The 14,560-nt window shown below is 53.0% G+C and overlaps 4 protein-coding genes across 4 annotated transcripts; 2 read left to right on the forward strand and 2 right to left on the reverse strand.

The window, feature by feature from the left end:
• Nucleotides 1-1,322: 1,322 nt before the first annotated feature.
• On the reverse strand, nt 1,323-3,555 carry LTHEOB_2982 (Flavin-containing monooxygenase; the record flags this gene model as incomplete). The annotated part of the gene is made up of 6 exons (XM_035511854.1): nt 1,323-2,114; nt 2,220-2,554; nt 2,607-2,755; nt 2,807-3,051; nt 3,111-3,490; nt 3,546-3,555. 6 exons carry the CDS (start codon nt 3,553-3,555, stop codon nt 1,323-1,325), a joined length of 1,911 nt encoding a protein of 636 aa, XP_035363708.1.
• Nucleotides 3,556-4,305: 750 nt separating this feature from the next.
• Nucleotides 4,306-5,817, forward strand: LTHEOB_2983 (60s ribosomal protein l36; the record flags this gene model as incomplete). The annotated part of the gene is made up of 5 exons (XM_035511855.1): nt 4,306-4,510; nt 4,575-4,594; nt 4,670-4,777; nt 4,827-5,215; nt 5,268-5,817. The coding sequence occupies 5 exons, from the start codon at nt 4,306-4,308 to the stop codon at nt 5,815-5,817; spliced, it is 1,272 nt and encodes a 423-aa protein (XP_035363709.1).
• A 264-nt stretch (nt 5,818-6,081) lies between these two features.
• On the reverse strand, nt 6,082-7,718 carry LTHEOB_2984 (putative dimethylaniline monooxygenase; the record flags this gene model as incomplete). The annotated part of the gene is made up of 3 exons (XM_035511856.1): nt 6,082-6,948; nt 7,009-7,409; nt 7,466-7,718. The coding sequence occupies 3 exons, from the start codon at nt 7,716-7,718 to the stop codon at nt 6,082-6,084; spliced, it is 1,521 nt and encodes a 506-aa protein (XP_035363710.1).
• A 671-nt stretch (nt 7,719-8,389) lies between these two features.
• On the forward strand, nt 8,390-9,821 carry LTHEOB_2985 (Epoxide hydrolase; the record flags this gene model as incomplete). Its single annotated transcript, XM_035511857.1, has 3 exons — nt 8,390-8,626; nt 8,719-9,585; nt 9,657-9,821. 3 exons carry the CDS (start codon nt 8,390-8,392, stop codon nt 9,819-9,821), a joined length of 1,269 nt encoding a protein of 422 aa, XP_035363711.1.
• Between the last annotated feature and the right edge of the window lie 4,739 nt (nt 9,822-14,560).

The raw sequence follows: 14,560 nt of genomic DNA on the forward strand, positions 1-14,560 counted from the left end.
CAGAGCCTCAGACCAGGCCCGTTGATCACTCGTGCGCAAGTGGCCCGTTTTCGGATGGGGAAGCACCATCCTGATGATTGTAGGAGCAGGATAAAGAGGTTGTGTCATCACTGCGATGTCTTGGATGAATCCTTGTTGACCTGTGGATACATTTACCCGGACGAACCAAGAATCTCACCTCGGCTCTCGGTTGAGTCATTGTCAACGTTCGAATTCATGGCGCTGTCAATATCAGCTAAGGATCTCGGTGGTGTGGAGCATGCGTTGGGCGTTCAGGATAGCCGCAAGGAGCTCGAGCGTATTATAAGCGATGAGGCCGAGGAGATCACGTTTTTTGACAGCACTGGGGAGGCTCTCCTACCCTGTCCAGTAGTAAACGTCATGGTCATCGGACGACGTAGCAGCGGCATCTGCCACCGCATGGGAATTGGATGGATATTTATGCGCAGCTGGGCTAAGGCGGAGCGAAGGTTTGAGACTATCATTTTGGAGTGAAACATCTAAATAAACTATGAGATATAGTTGTAGTTGAAAGATCTTCGGTAGTTCTTTTAAACTAAAGACGGGCTCGACTTCGTTTCTTCCTTTATGAGCTAGATTTACCCGTAGTGCCCAAAAACTAATTAATCCGGCTTGCGCTAAACCCCTTTTAGAGAAGCTTGATCTTAATACAGATAAAAGTACTGCTTAGACTTGAGCTATTATAGTAAAGCATTTTGATATAGCGGCCAGTGGCGATAAACTACGTAACGTTTCGTTGAAGCAGTCAGTGTCAGGACTACGGATGCCAGGCATCGGCTTGAGAAGCGAGGCCCACTGCCCGGGCCCCGTGAGGAGCATGCGACTCGCCTGCCTGGCCCGTGCGAGCCTCGACTTTTCCAGGGTGTTCGGGTCATGAATCACGATGCATTCACAATGCGAGTCTTTAAACCCTGCTTGCAGCAAAATATTAAACATGAAATTAGCTAGCTATGCCCCTTACAGAGAGGTGCTGCAGCCGATGGCTAGCGCGAAGAATGACACACCGTTAGTATGCCTCAGCTCTTCCATTTTTTTCCGCAATAAAAAAGAACATGCATGGGTAGTTGAAGCTATCCTCCGGATGTTAATGTGGAGTCAATAATTATACATTCTCGTCCGGACGATCGCTTCAAATACCCACGGTATGATAGAAAAAATTATTTACGCCAGCCTTCGGCCGCAATACTCATCTTATACCACGCCCTGACCCTTTAGCGCGGGAGCGGCTCCACAAGCCGGGCTGTGCCCCTCATCCTCCTGCTGTGCCTCTTAGCTACACCCACCCACCCTACGCCGCCCCCCTACTTAGCCCTCGGCGCCGGCGTCCCCCGATACGCCTCGGGCAGCACGCCCTCCAACGCCGCCTTAATCTGCACCGCCAGCGTCGCCGAGTGCCACCGATGCTGCTGCGTAAAGCCGCCCATGACCCAGTAGTTCTCGACGCGCGCATGTCGCTTCCACATGCCGCGGATCTCGCCCTCCGCATCCACGCCCCACGTGGCGTCCAAGCGCGCAGCGATCCCTCGCTCCACCTCGCCGCCCCCCAGCGCCTCGGCCGCAACGTCCCGCACGTTCTTATCGCGGAACCCCGTGCACCACACCACTGCATCCGCCTGCACCTCGCTACCATCAGCGAAGCGCACGCCGTCGGCCGTGAAAGCCACGGGCGCGACGCCGGCTTTAACCGCCGCCTTGCCGTCCGCGATGAGCGCCGTCCCGCCGACGTCGACGTAGTGCCCGCCGGCGCGCTCGAGCAGGTTGCTGGCGAGCGCGCAGTCCGGATCCGCCGAGTCGAGCACGGGGAAGCCTGCTGCCGCCAGATTGCTGTAACGGTCCGACTCCCGCGAGGCGAAGGCGGCGAAGAGGCCCTTGGCGAGCTGGCCGTCGACGGCGGTGGGGAGCGTGAGGAACATGCGGTCGGCGGCGTCGACGCCGAGGACGTCGTAGGCGCCCAGGCTGAGCGGGTCGCAGACGTAGGAGAGGGGCACGATGTACGTGGGCGAGCGCGCGTTCAGGGTGGTGCGCAGGCCGGCGGCGTGGATGTCGACGAGGATGTCGAAGGCCGTGTTGGCGGAGCCGATGATTAGTGCGGACTGTGGTGGGAGAGAATAATGTCAGGTATCAATTCGGCTTGGGGACTTTCCGGGTTGCCGAGATGCAGGGGTGTGCCGGGATGCTGGGATTTGTATGGGACTTACCTTGGCGCCCTTGTCGGCTAGCTCTTTGCCATTCTTGAACTGAGCTGAGTGGATACTGATCCCCTTGTATTTGTCCTGATCGGCCATGGGTGGCACGTACGGCTTCTGCGAGCCGATGCCGGTGGCCTGGACGAGGTGCTTGGACACGGCGGTGCGGAGGCCGGCCGGCGTCTCGAACTTGACGGTCCATTGCTGGGTGGATTGTTCGTACTTCGTCGACACGATCTTGGCTGAGTTGATTATGTTGAGGTGGAAGGTTGCAACGTAACGGCGGACCTGCTCGGCCAGCTCGTCCTTGGTTAGGAGATGAGGGGTTTGAAGGTGCTTGTCGTAAGCTGGGAACGTCAATGTTTCTCGCTCGTGCTCGGTGAATTGAATCTTACTTACTCATGTAGGGCAGCTCGCAGAATGATGTCGGAATGTGGAACTTCATGCAGTCGTAGCGGAGCGCCCAGTTGTCGCCAGGCCGCGCAGATCTCTCCGCCATCACGCTATCAACACCCAGCGCCTTGAGACGTGCAGCGAGAGCCACGGCCCTGTAAGATATCAGCTGTCTGAGTAGCAAAGCCATCTTTGTGTCAACTTACGCATTGCCACCTCCAATGATGAAGACGTCCGTCTCGATCGTCTGCAGGCCGTCCAACTGCCGCCCAGGATTCTTCAGCAAAGACTCATCCTCTTTTTGGATATCCAGGCTCTCAGTCCTGGTGCTGAATATCCAGATCTTCCACTGCGTACTCTCATTGGCCTTGACAGGCAACAACAATATTCTTCCGCTACATGTGGCACCTGGCGAGCCAGTCTTGAAGGAAAGTTGGCTGTCAATGAATTGCTGCAATTGAGTAAAACCCGTCAGCCGTGTCTCTTCAAAGATTTAGGAGAACATCTTACAAGAACCGGAGTGGCCGGAAGGAACTTGGCTGCACCCTCGATCTTGAATTGGGAGGCGGCCCTCAGCTTCGCCGTCTCCAACAACGCCGATGAAATCACGTCGGCATCAGTGAAGGTGCGCAAGTGGGCAGTCAGCGCCAGTGAATCCTTCCAGTACACCTTGCTGCCAGAAAAGAAGAGACCCTCCAATGCCTGAGCATCGTCGGCGGCCACAGCGGCGTTCAGTGCGTCCACAACAGCTTGCGCCTGCTTAGTCGCCTCATCGCCGCTCATGAGATCCGCATCCACAGTCCCCGGAGCTATGACCGGCAGAGGCTGTTGGGCAAACATGTGGCGGAGATCCGCCGCTGCGGGGAACTCATCATCGTACGACTGAGCGCCTGTTGTTCCCGCGAGTCAGTTCCCTCAACCTATGGATCGTATTGGAGAGCTCACCGATAGCCATGATTCTGATGCTATGCAAAGGATCGATCTGAACTACTCGCCAATATGCAGGAGCAACGGTCCATGAGTAAATATACCGCCCTGCGACTCGACACCCAGTCAGGAGTCAGTGACGTGACGCGTAGCTTGTGGGGGTGGGGGGCATGAGTCCCGCAGGATTCCCCGAGTCATTGCGCTGGTCTAGCGAGACTGATTCCTTCTATGGAGTAGCCCCACCACGTGTTTCTCGACCCCATTGCCATTGTCAGCAATGATTCTCAGCATCCAACAGTGCACGAGTCACTAGAACACCCTTCATTTTTCATCCCTGTGCGGTATGCTTCCCAATTCGTCAGAGAATCGACACAGGGAATATTGGTATAGAAGCGAGAGGTTTGATGTCTTCCGATAGTTGGGCTTCTATACATGTAGCTAGCCCCAACACCGATATGATTCTCAGGGGTGCATGTCGTTACTATATCTTTGAGCCGAAAGCTCGGAGATAGGATTTTCTTTTCTTTTTGTATTCCGGGGTGCATGCCGCAGCGGTAGTGAAGATCCGAATACCAGGTCGGAAGCCTTCGGGATTGACAGGCCTTCCAACGCGCGGATGGGCGGCCACCTTTATGTATCATCCCATAGCACTAGTGCTGCACTGCTCTTAGCCCTTCGGCCGACAGCCCCCGACAATCTTGGACACGACTGCGTATTTCAGTCAGAGTTGGTCCACTGGCAGTGACAGTGTCGTTCCACCCATCCCGTTCCCACGGCCATGTCATCGGAAGAGCTCGAGGCTCTCCTTGCTGCACCGGCACTCGAGCCCCCGCCGGGTGTCACTGCCAACTTCGACAATCCGCCCAACCGTAATGGCCTCGCCTGGGGCGTGACGACAGCTTGCACCGTCATTTTGACTTTGTGCCTTCTCATCCGCCTCTACGCACGGACTTGGATGGAAAAGAAGCTTCGTGTTGAAGAAGGTAAAGTTCCTCTTCACTTCTGCCTTGATAAGCAGCTTGACTGACAACACTGTCTCGATATTAGCCTTGATGCTCTGTGCATATGTATGCCATCCTATCTTACCGCCCTTGCCCCTCTTCCTCTTACGACTCACCTCGGCCCTGCTCACTATTCGTTAGGGAGCCTACTGGGGCACAGCATACGCCGGTTATTCCCTGATCTTTTCGCCTGGCTACTATGTCCACACCTGGAATCTCCGCAATGGAGACCTTGTCTATCCGCTTTGGGTAACCCACTCTTGCCTTTCTGTAGAAAACTACCACTGACCAGCCCTAGCTCATTCTCATCTACGGAAGCTGCTACTCAGCCGTGCAGCCATTGATTAAGACTGCCATCCTGCTAGACTGGGCTCGTATCTTCGTCCCCTCCGACAAATACAAGAACACATTTTGGTGGGGCTGCATGGTCATTTCCGGCTTTCAATGCCTCTGGGGGGTTCTTTGCATTATTCTTCTGAACATGCAATGCATCCCACACAATGCCATCTGGGAATTCTACGTTCCAAGCAAATGTTACGAACTGCCCAAGGTTATGCTGTCGTCGGGCAGCATCCAGGTCATTACCGACATCGCCATGGTATTGCTGCCGCAAAAGATGATTTGGGGCCTTCACCTAAACTGGCAAAAGAAACTGGGTGTGTCCATCATTTTCGGAGTCGGTGTCATGTGAGTCTCCCCCCCATTTCAGCTAGTGGTCGATGTACTAAAAGTCCGCCAGCGCCTCGGTCGCAGCCTGTTTCCGCCTTGCCCATACAGTTGCTTTCTCCAAGACGACGGACAGCATGCACCTAATCGGGCCGCTCCTGTTCTGGGCGTGCGCCGAAATGACATGCGGCTTCTTCGTCTTGAGCATACCCTGTCTCCCCAAAATCGTCAAGGAGTCCCCGCTTCCCCGCAACCTCAAGAAGGCGCTCGGCCTCAGCTCCAAGACCGCCGAGGCGGCGTCCAACGGGTACAACTCGAGTGGTTATGTCTACGGCTCGCGCTCCGGCTCGCATCATATTTCCAAGGTGTCAAAGTCGGGAGTAGCCACGAACTCTTACTGCAAGATGAATGAGGAAGGCACGTCCTTATCCAACCTCGACAGGTCGGAATCGCAAGAGCAGTTGAGAGATGGCAGTTACTACAACGTAGATGGAAAGACAACGGTTCAGGTGACGCACACAACAGAGATTACCGTCACCGACGTCGAAGCACATTCCGCTAGTAGTTTCAGAGAAGGCGCCGCTCCGTGGACGAGGCAGGAGGTGGCAAGACATTATGTTTGATTTTTCTATTGTGTAAAAACCATTGTATCACCAATCGGATTGAACATAGAGCTCAAACGGGAAGATATGCCTTATGATCTCAAGGGCATACTTGTGCTGTTCTGTGCTTGTACCCTTGAATGCTATAATCGGAATCCGTCGTATCCATGAAGAACAATAGTAGAGAAGCGAAATATACATATTTTTCTTCGCATTTCCACTAGTCTCCAACTAGATCGGAGTATGACAATACTTAAAGACAGTCTCTTAGAACTCTACAACCGCTTACCGGGATTCCTGTAGCTCAAAATCGCCCCACCGAGGAAAAATCGTACGCAGCCAGTACTTCCACATCGGATCCGGATAAATAAACGTATTCTTCCCCGTCACCGGATCCATCCACCAACTCCGACAGCCAGCATTAAACACCAACCCCTCCAACCTCCCATGCACCCACCTCAAATCCTCTCTCTGCGCCTCCTCCTTGACCGCCACCGACACCACCGCTCCCCCCTTCTTCTTCAACACCGGCCGCAGCAGCCGACAAACGTAGTTGATCTGGCACTCCGAATGGAAGATGACCGAATGCTGCCCCGTCGCGGCATTCGGTCCGTACAGCACGAAGAAATTCGGGAAACCAGCCACCACCGTCCCCATGTACGCCTCGGCGCCGCCCGCCGCGTCCCAGACGTCGTGAATCGACCGACCGCCGTCCACGCCGCGCACCTCATCGATCGTGCCGAGCCACTTCTGCGTGTGGAAGCCGGTCGCGAAGACGATGACGTCGGCGGCGTACGTGGCGCCCGTCTCGGTCTCGACGTGGCGCGGGCCGATGGCGGTGGTGCGGTCGCGGGCGAGGTGCATGTTGGGCGCGTGCAGGCAGGCGAGGTAGGTGCTGGTGTTGACGCGGCGCTTGCAGCCGGGTTCGTAGTCCGGGCGCAGGATGGCGCGGTATTGGGCGGGTGCTTCTTCGTCGATGTATGCGTAGGTTGCGGCGCGGATATGTTCGCGGAGGCGGGCGCCGCGGGGGGTCATGAGGAAGGAGGGGAAGAGGGATTCGAGTTGGTAGGCGAGGTGGATGCGGTAGAGGCGGGCGGCGAGGGGGACGTATTTCATGACTGCTTTGAAGAGGTCGGAGTATTTGGGGTTGCCCTTGTTTTTTGGGTGTTAGTGAGGGGTGGACTGTTGTGAGGGGAATGGGATGGTGTATACTCTCTTCGTCCACCAGTGTGCACTCTTGACCAGCTGGACCACCTTGCCCTTTGGGCCCACTTCTTTGACCAGCTCGGGGACGAACTGTGTTGCGGAAGCTCCGTTTCCGAGGACCACGACGTTCTTCCCGTTGAAGTCGACAGAATGGTCCCAACGGGCGCTGTGGAAAGCTTTGCCTTGGAAAGTGTCTGCACCATTGATTTCAGGGATGAATGGGCGATCCAGAGTTCCTACGGCACTGACGACCACTGGCGCCTCGTGCACCGTCAGCTTTCCGGTTTGCGTGTCTTCGAAAGTGCAAACCCAAAGCGACCGTTGCGTGTCCCAGACCATGCTCTTGCATGCCTGGTTGAAGCGACAGTGTGGAAGGATGCCGAACTTCTCAGCGACAGAAAAGAAGTCTGCACGCATAGGTATGGTCAGAAAGGCGTATTAGGATTGACAGATTATTACTCACACTCATGAAGCTCATCTCTGCCCGGATATGTAGTCGACCAGTCGGGCTTCAAAGCAAAGCTGTAAGAGTAGAAGTGGCTAGGGATATCGCAAGCACATGCGGGATACCTGTTATGCCACCAGGTGCCGCCGATGTTGTCGGATTTTTCGTACAGCGTGAAGTTGTCGTGTCCGAGCATTCTCTTCAGCTGGATGGCCATGCCAATGCCTGATACGCCTGCTCCGACAATAATTACTTCTTTCTTTGGGATCATTTTTGCTGTTCTCCGTGTCTGGAGCTTGAGAGTGAGAGTGAGATGAGAAACAAAAGATAGAGAGAATTATCTGCGGATTTGCTCCAGTATTTATGTCCACGGCTGAGTGTTGTTTGACTGAAGTACCTTCATGTTCTTCGCCCATCCTCGGCAATCCTTTGAATACTGAGCCTAAGCATCCCCGTGCTAAGACGTGGGGAAAGACGTGGAGAAATGGAGAACGGCGCTTCCGCCATACTATTTGGGACAGCGGGTGCTCACTAAAATATGGATCGTGCTTCACAACGTGGGGACTGTGTAGATATTTTCCGTTTGTGGACGGGGTTGCGCTTGTGATGTCCGAAGTGAAACGGCGTTTGGAGTTGCCTCATCTGTTGAATACTTTCCCCATCGCCTGAATCGATGGGTCATGACACAGCAGCCCTTCTAGACCGTAGCTGACAGATAGAGGCTGACGAAACATTCATGTTCTGCCCTGGGTTTCTGGAAAAGGTAAGAGCGCTTGCGCTTGCAGTTGCTCCGGACCACGCACGCTAACCGAGATTGGATATCCCGGCCGTTGCCGCTAAAATGTCTCAACACATACTACGTCAATTGCACGCGCTCAATTTATTTATACTGAATGACCCCGCAAAGGCATCTCCAAAAGCTAGAAACTGTGCGTCGTCAAGATGGGCCTCAAGTCTCCCATCCCAATCGATCAGCTAACGCTCAACGAGCCCGTCCCATACAAAATCGAGGTCGACCGAGAACTTCTCGCAGTCACGAAGAAGAAATTAGAGCTCGCCAGATATCCCGAGGAACAAAGCGACTTCGGTGAGGACGACTGGTCACAAGGGGCAAAGGTGTCACGGGTCAAGGAACTTGCGCAGTTCTGGAAGGATGAATATGACTGGGAGAAGCAAGCGGTGAGCCCTTTCAACCTTATAAGGAATATTCTGCTGCATTCGATGCAGAGATGGCCCACAGCAAGTGAATACTGTTGCTAACTTTCATTTAGAACCATTTAAACACAATCTTCAACCACTACCTCGTCAAACTCGCCGTCCCGGGCTACGGCCACCTCGTCCTCCACTACACTCACACCAAGTCCCCCTCCCCCACCGCCATCCCCCTCCTCTTCTCCCACGGCTGGCCGGGCTCCATCATCGAAGCCACCAAAGTCCTCTCACCACTCACCAACCCCGAGAACCCCTCCTCCTCCTCCACCCCTTCCTTCCACCTCGTCGCGCCCTCCATCCCCGGCTTCGGCTTCTCCCCCGCGCCCCCCACCTCCGGCGTCGGCCCCACCATCGTCGCGCGCGCCTACAAGCTCCTCATGACCGACGTGCTCGGCTATTCGTCGTTCATCACGCAAGGCGGCGACTTCGGCTCGTTCATCACGCGGTCCATGGCGCTGCAGTACCCCACCGTCGTCCGCGCGCAGCACCTGAACATGTTTCCGGCGACGCGGCCGGCGGTGCTGTCTGCGCCTCTGGCGTGGCTGCGCTGGCGCTTCGCGGGGCTGACGTACAGCGAGTGGGAGCGCGAGGCGCTGGAGGTGCGGGAGGACTTTGAGATGCACGGAAGCGGGTATCTGGAGCAGCAGCGGACGCGGCCGCAGACGCTGGGGTTTGGGTTGGGGGATTCGCCGGTCGGGCTGCTGGCGTGGTTCGTGGAGAAGCTGCATGCGTGGATGGAGGTGAGGGAGGGGTTGTCGGATGAGGAGATCATTACGTTGGTCATGATGCATTGGATACAGGGCGCGACGCCGGGACTGCGGTTTTATCGAGAGGCGTTTGGCGAGATGAGGGAGGCGGAGAGGACGTTTGAGGCGTATGTGGCGGTGCCGACGGGGGTGAGTATGTATCCGAAGGAGCAGTTGCATGTAAGTCATTGTTTTCCCCCTGTGATACAAACGCGGCTGAAAGTGTGCTGATTGGCCGTTTTTGCAATTAGTGTCCTCGAGATTGGGCTGCGCAGGTCGCGAACATCAAGTTTTGGAAAGAGCATACCCGAGGCGGACACTTTTCCTCGCTGGAGCGCCCGGATCTGTTTGTTGCGGATTTGAGAGAATTCGTGCGGGTGCCGTCGGTGGAGAAATCGATCATGAAGGCAGTTTGATGGGAGGTATTGCTCATGGGCTGAATTGGTCGGGGAAATTTCCTCCTACTCCCATACGTAACATGAGTTCATACTCAAGACTCTGAGTAGTGGAATAGGAGACGGCTACACACCGAAGTCGAGCCAAGTTTATTTCACGCAGCTCAACGGCCTGTTCAAGACCCTTTCAACCGGTTTCTCGCCAGACGCGTGCAAAGTGCTTTGGTAAGATAATTTTTCCCGCCCGAACTTCTCTTCCACAAACTGCAAGGAGTCTTGTTAGATATCAGCTGTAGCGACTGTCCCGTAGCGTTTCCGACCTGTGACGCGGCCGTCAGATATTATTACCTTGGCTACCTCTCCAATATCAACCGGGTCCTGACTGGTGAGAAGCTGGCCGGTGTATTGATACAGCTGAAATGTGCTGTAACGTAAGTTGCCACCAAGCGTTCCCAGAGCGAGTCACGTGACTTTAACACACGAGTATTGTTCTCTTACACCTCGCTAGAGGCCTAACGAATTCTTTAAAGATTCGTCACGATAGCAAAGAAGTCCTTTTGTCTCACCCAGTTAGTAAACTCCTTGCTCCGCCTTCTTACACGTCAGCCTCACATATACCTACGAATACAAGCTTACAAACAACGGTATATATTAATATCTACTGAGAGACTTAAAGTAACCAAGCGACTGATATCTCACAGAGGTTAATATCAAAAATTCAGGAGGGGCTTGGAACATTTCCAAGAAATACTACTAGAACAGCACAGTATCTATAGGATACTCGTTAGTTCTTTCAGCTCTCAAGCCGTAAAAACGTTTACTTACGCAGCAGCTGCAGCAAGAATCTCATGGCGTCTCGCGCGGGTGAAGAGGGACAAGACAGCCGAGAATGAGAGGGTGAATACGAGGAGAATTCCGATGCAGAGGGCAGTTGTCTGTGATCTTTGTGGTACATCATTCGTAAGATGATACAGCACATATGTTGGTACTACCAACAGGATCAAAATCATCATTGTAACGATGATAGCTGCGAGGCCTTCTATCCGACCTTTTGTGTAATAGACTTCCGGTCCGTTGGACTTCATTTGTGTCTCCTTTTACGTTATTAGAATGTAAGACCGACTTCGGGACTCTCTCATTGAACATACCTTTGAACAGAACATTTTCTAATTTAGATTAGCTCGCTGTTTCATAAGGGGCGAAAGGACACCTACACGAATCATAGGACAATTGATAGCCCGCAGCCCTCGCTCGATGGCATTTTCCAACCAGGCATGTTCCCTTCCAGGGCGGAGAGTGACCAGATCTTCTTTGCAGAAGAGCCATTGCTGATCGGTTTCACTTAAAGGACGAGGGCGGTTATGGCAGAAGTTACTAACACTCCGATACTCTGTGTCAGTTGGACGGCGTATAGCTACCATGTCCTGAGCTGATTTCAGCAAGTGGGCTGCATATGTTTAGCATTTCTCTTCCACATTATGAGGTCAACCATCGTACCATATTCGTTGAATTTGATCTCGATACTCCGTAAGAGCTTCTTTCGATCACTGGGATCCTGGCTACCCACTTCCCCGCTATGGAGAAATCTCTGGGGCGTACGTGAGTCCTCCTCTTCGAGCTGCTCTTCGAGGTTCTGAAGCTCGTTCTGTTTATCGAGCAGGAGTCTAGTCTGGATCAATCCAAAGCGGCGAAACAGCATGAAGTTCTCATCACTGTCAAGGAATGCTGCCAACCGTGGGTATCCATTGGGACAGGCCTGTACTGTTATTCTGTATTAGCAATATGCCGTAGAAATGCAACATGATATGACGAGCATCATGATACGTACGCTGCCTCACTTTGATTTTGTTGCTTTTTTCTGTTTCTGTTCTCAATTGTGCTGAGAATGATTTGAGTATTTGCAGCGGTTTCACCCAAGTGAACCCTAAGCCTGGGTTAGATATATCTATGGTATCATATGTTTCAGTGCATCGCTTACCACGCGAAATAACTTGTTCTGTCAGAGTTGGTGTGTTTGAGAGTTGGCGCGATTCCGGATTTGCGTCACCAATCGCTTCTTTCGAGTCTGGGTTGGAAAATGGGAGTAAAGGTGGCATTTTGAGTCGTGGTAGCAATTGCCACGAACAGAAGAGTGATGATTCTGTTCAATTGAGGGTTTCTAAGCTGCTTTTATAAGGAAAGCGGCGCCGCTTCCAAATCGCAGATGAATAGGCTGAAGTTCCAGCCTCACATATGCATGCAAGCTGAATTCTATTGCACAGACCATCTCAACCCCTCCTCAGCCTTGTCTCCTCAAACCAACCAACTTCCCCAGATTTATCTGTGACCTCTTGGCCCCCAAGATCTTTCAGCTGGTATTGCCACTTCCTGGTTCCCGGGTGACGCTGTGCATCTGTGATGGTTACGGCCATTGATCCTCCGGGTGGTCCAGGCGGGTCCTTCAGCCACGCCCTCTCATTGATATCGAAGCCTTGCGGATACTATTGCCCCGTATGTGAACAGACGGAACTACCTATAGATAGGAACACGACTTACCTTTCCCTGCACTGCTTCCGGGACATAAGACCTGTTCTTCGAGCCCTTATTGGCTTCCTACTATCGTGTCAGTACAGTTCAGATCGCATGTCTCATTTTTCTTACGTCATTGAGCCTTGTATGTTCACAAGTTACAGCCTCGCCGTCGATTTCCATTGGATATTTGGGCGCTTGATCCACAGACGGGTTCTGCGGTTGCTCAGGCTCATTGGAAGGCATGCTTAGGATGGCTCAGGATCTACCAGAAATAGTTTGCCGAATCAAGAATGTCTTGATGCATGCGGTCTGATCTCTATTAATGCTGTTTACTTGCCGATTCAGACGTAGTAAGCCATCAGGCAGCAAGAAGGCAACTCAAGCAGTGAGATAAAAAGAAATACCACAAGGCAACCATTCACCGGTGCGTACAAGGCTTCCTGTACACAGTTAGTTCCACCGTCTGATACGAGGCAGATTCGATTGGAAGCAGCCTTTGTGATGCATCGGGTGACTTTGAACCAATCATTTTCATACCCGTGAGTTACCCACATATGCGGGAGATGTGCAAATGGAAGGTAAGTGGCGGAAGGCAGTCGGGCACTTCGAAATAGCCCCACTTGCGCCGGTGGGGCTTCGGGTCTGAACTCCGCTTTGCGGCTTATCTGTACAACCACCCTTGCATGAAAAGAAAGCTAAAACTTGTCTTCATTGGCGCTGTCACCAAGACAGACTTTTGTGAGATCAGCCTTCTCGTCGCTTGGTTTGACTGTACTGAGACAATTCAGCTCCGCCCTGGTCCGGCTTTGTTTATCGTCAAGCCACAAAACGAAGGGAGCCATGTGATCACTCTTCAGCCTCACGACCTCGCCGTCTGGTTGGCATGCATATTTAATTTGTCTCGCCTCTCAGGAACTTCCTGCAAATCACGATCGCTCCATGGCAGCACCAGCAGAACCTACAGACGCAGGCCAGGGTCCTACCGAATCGCAGAACAGTCTGCATCGCCGCGATACAGCGCCAATATCGGACCCGCGAGCCTTGTCACTAGAGAAACTTCAGGCAACATTCGATGAATGCTATAATCCACTGACAAAGCCAGTCGAACATGCTGAAACCAAGGTGCTTCTGTTCTCATGGGACAAGTCCGATATGGATGTGACTAGCGAGGTATGCCATTACGGCTTGAAACATTTACTATGTGCTGACATTGCGAAGATCGCTCGACTAAAGGGGGTGTTCGAGGACGAATATGGCTTCGACGTACGGGAGGAAGTGTTGGACACTACTAGGCGAAATCCTCACACACAACTTAAACTGGCGCTGGCCCAGTTCGCTCACGAAATCGATGGCCCCAACCTTGGAATAGTTTACTATGCAGGACATGGGTTTGGGTCTGATACTAGGGGCCATTTGCATCTTACCAAGTAAGTCAGGCTTCCGTCACAATCATTTTGAGTGGAGATTAATCAGTTCAAAGCGGCTCAAGCCAGCAAGCAAGAGGAGATCAAGAACGTCAATACAACCAGGTCGCCTGGCACATCGCCGAGTCATGCATTACAGACATTGAAGCGGATATCTTGGTCATATTCGATTGCTGCTCAGCCGGATCTCTGCAAGGTCGTTCTCCACGCGACAATTGTTTCGAGTTTCTCGGTGCTTGCGATCATGATGAGGTGACAGCATTTCCTGGGGAGGATTCTTTCACTTCAGCGCTCATCCACGCGTTGCAATAGCTCAAAAGCAATCATGGATTCACCTCCCAAGAGCTTCGCAAGGAGCTGGTTAACGCCCCAAAGTTTTGCGACAAAAATCAGCGTCCAGTCCTCTTCCACCGCCGGTTGCCAAAAGAGGACCACGTGTGGATATCGGCCTCGAGAGTACCTGGAGAAGGCAGAGCAGGAGCATCTCCTCCGATTACACCTCGTGCTAGTTTTCCTAGAGAGCGCCAGATGGAATATCTAGACATGCGTTTCCGATTCGGGAAAGAACTCAATGAGGACCAGGTCAAGCAATTCGCCAAAGGACTAACCCATTTCACACGAAATCAAGAGAGGACTTTGGCCATCGAGAACATCACCCTGATGAATCACACCGTGTTGATTAGGGACATACTAAAACGCTGGCGTAGCAACACCGGAAGTAGAGCCACACAACTCAATGCTGACATTGGCTCTTACGGCGACAATGAACAGGTTGAGGAACCCCAACAGATTGACGATGGCGTGGTTGATCTAAATATTTCTCAA

Source organism: Lasiodiplodia theobromae (assembly GCF_012971845.1).
Source record: "Lasiodiplodia theobromae strain AM2As chromosome Unknown scaffold_7, whole genome shotgun sequence".
Taxonomy (NCBI): Eukaryota; Fungi; Ascomycota; class Dothideomycetes; order Botryosphaeriales; family Botryosphaeriaceae; genus Lasiodiplodia; species Lasiodiplodia theobromae.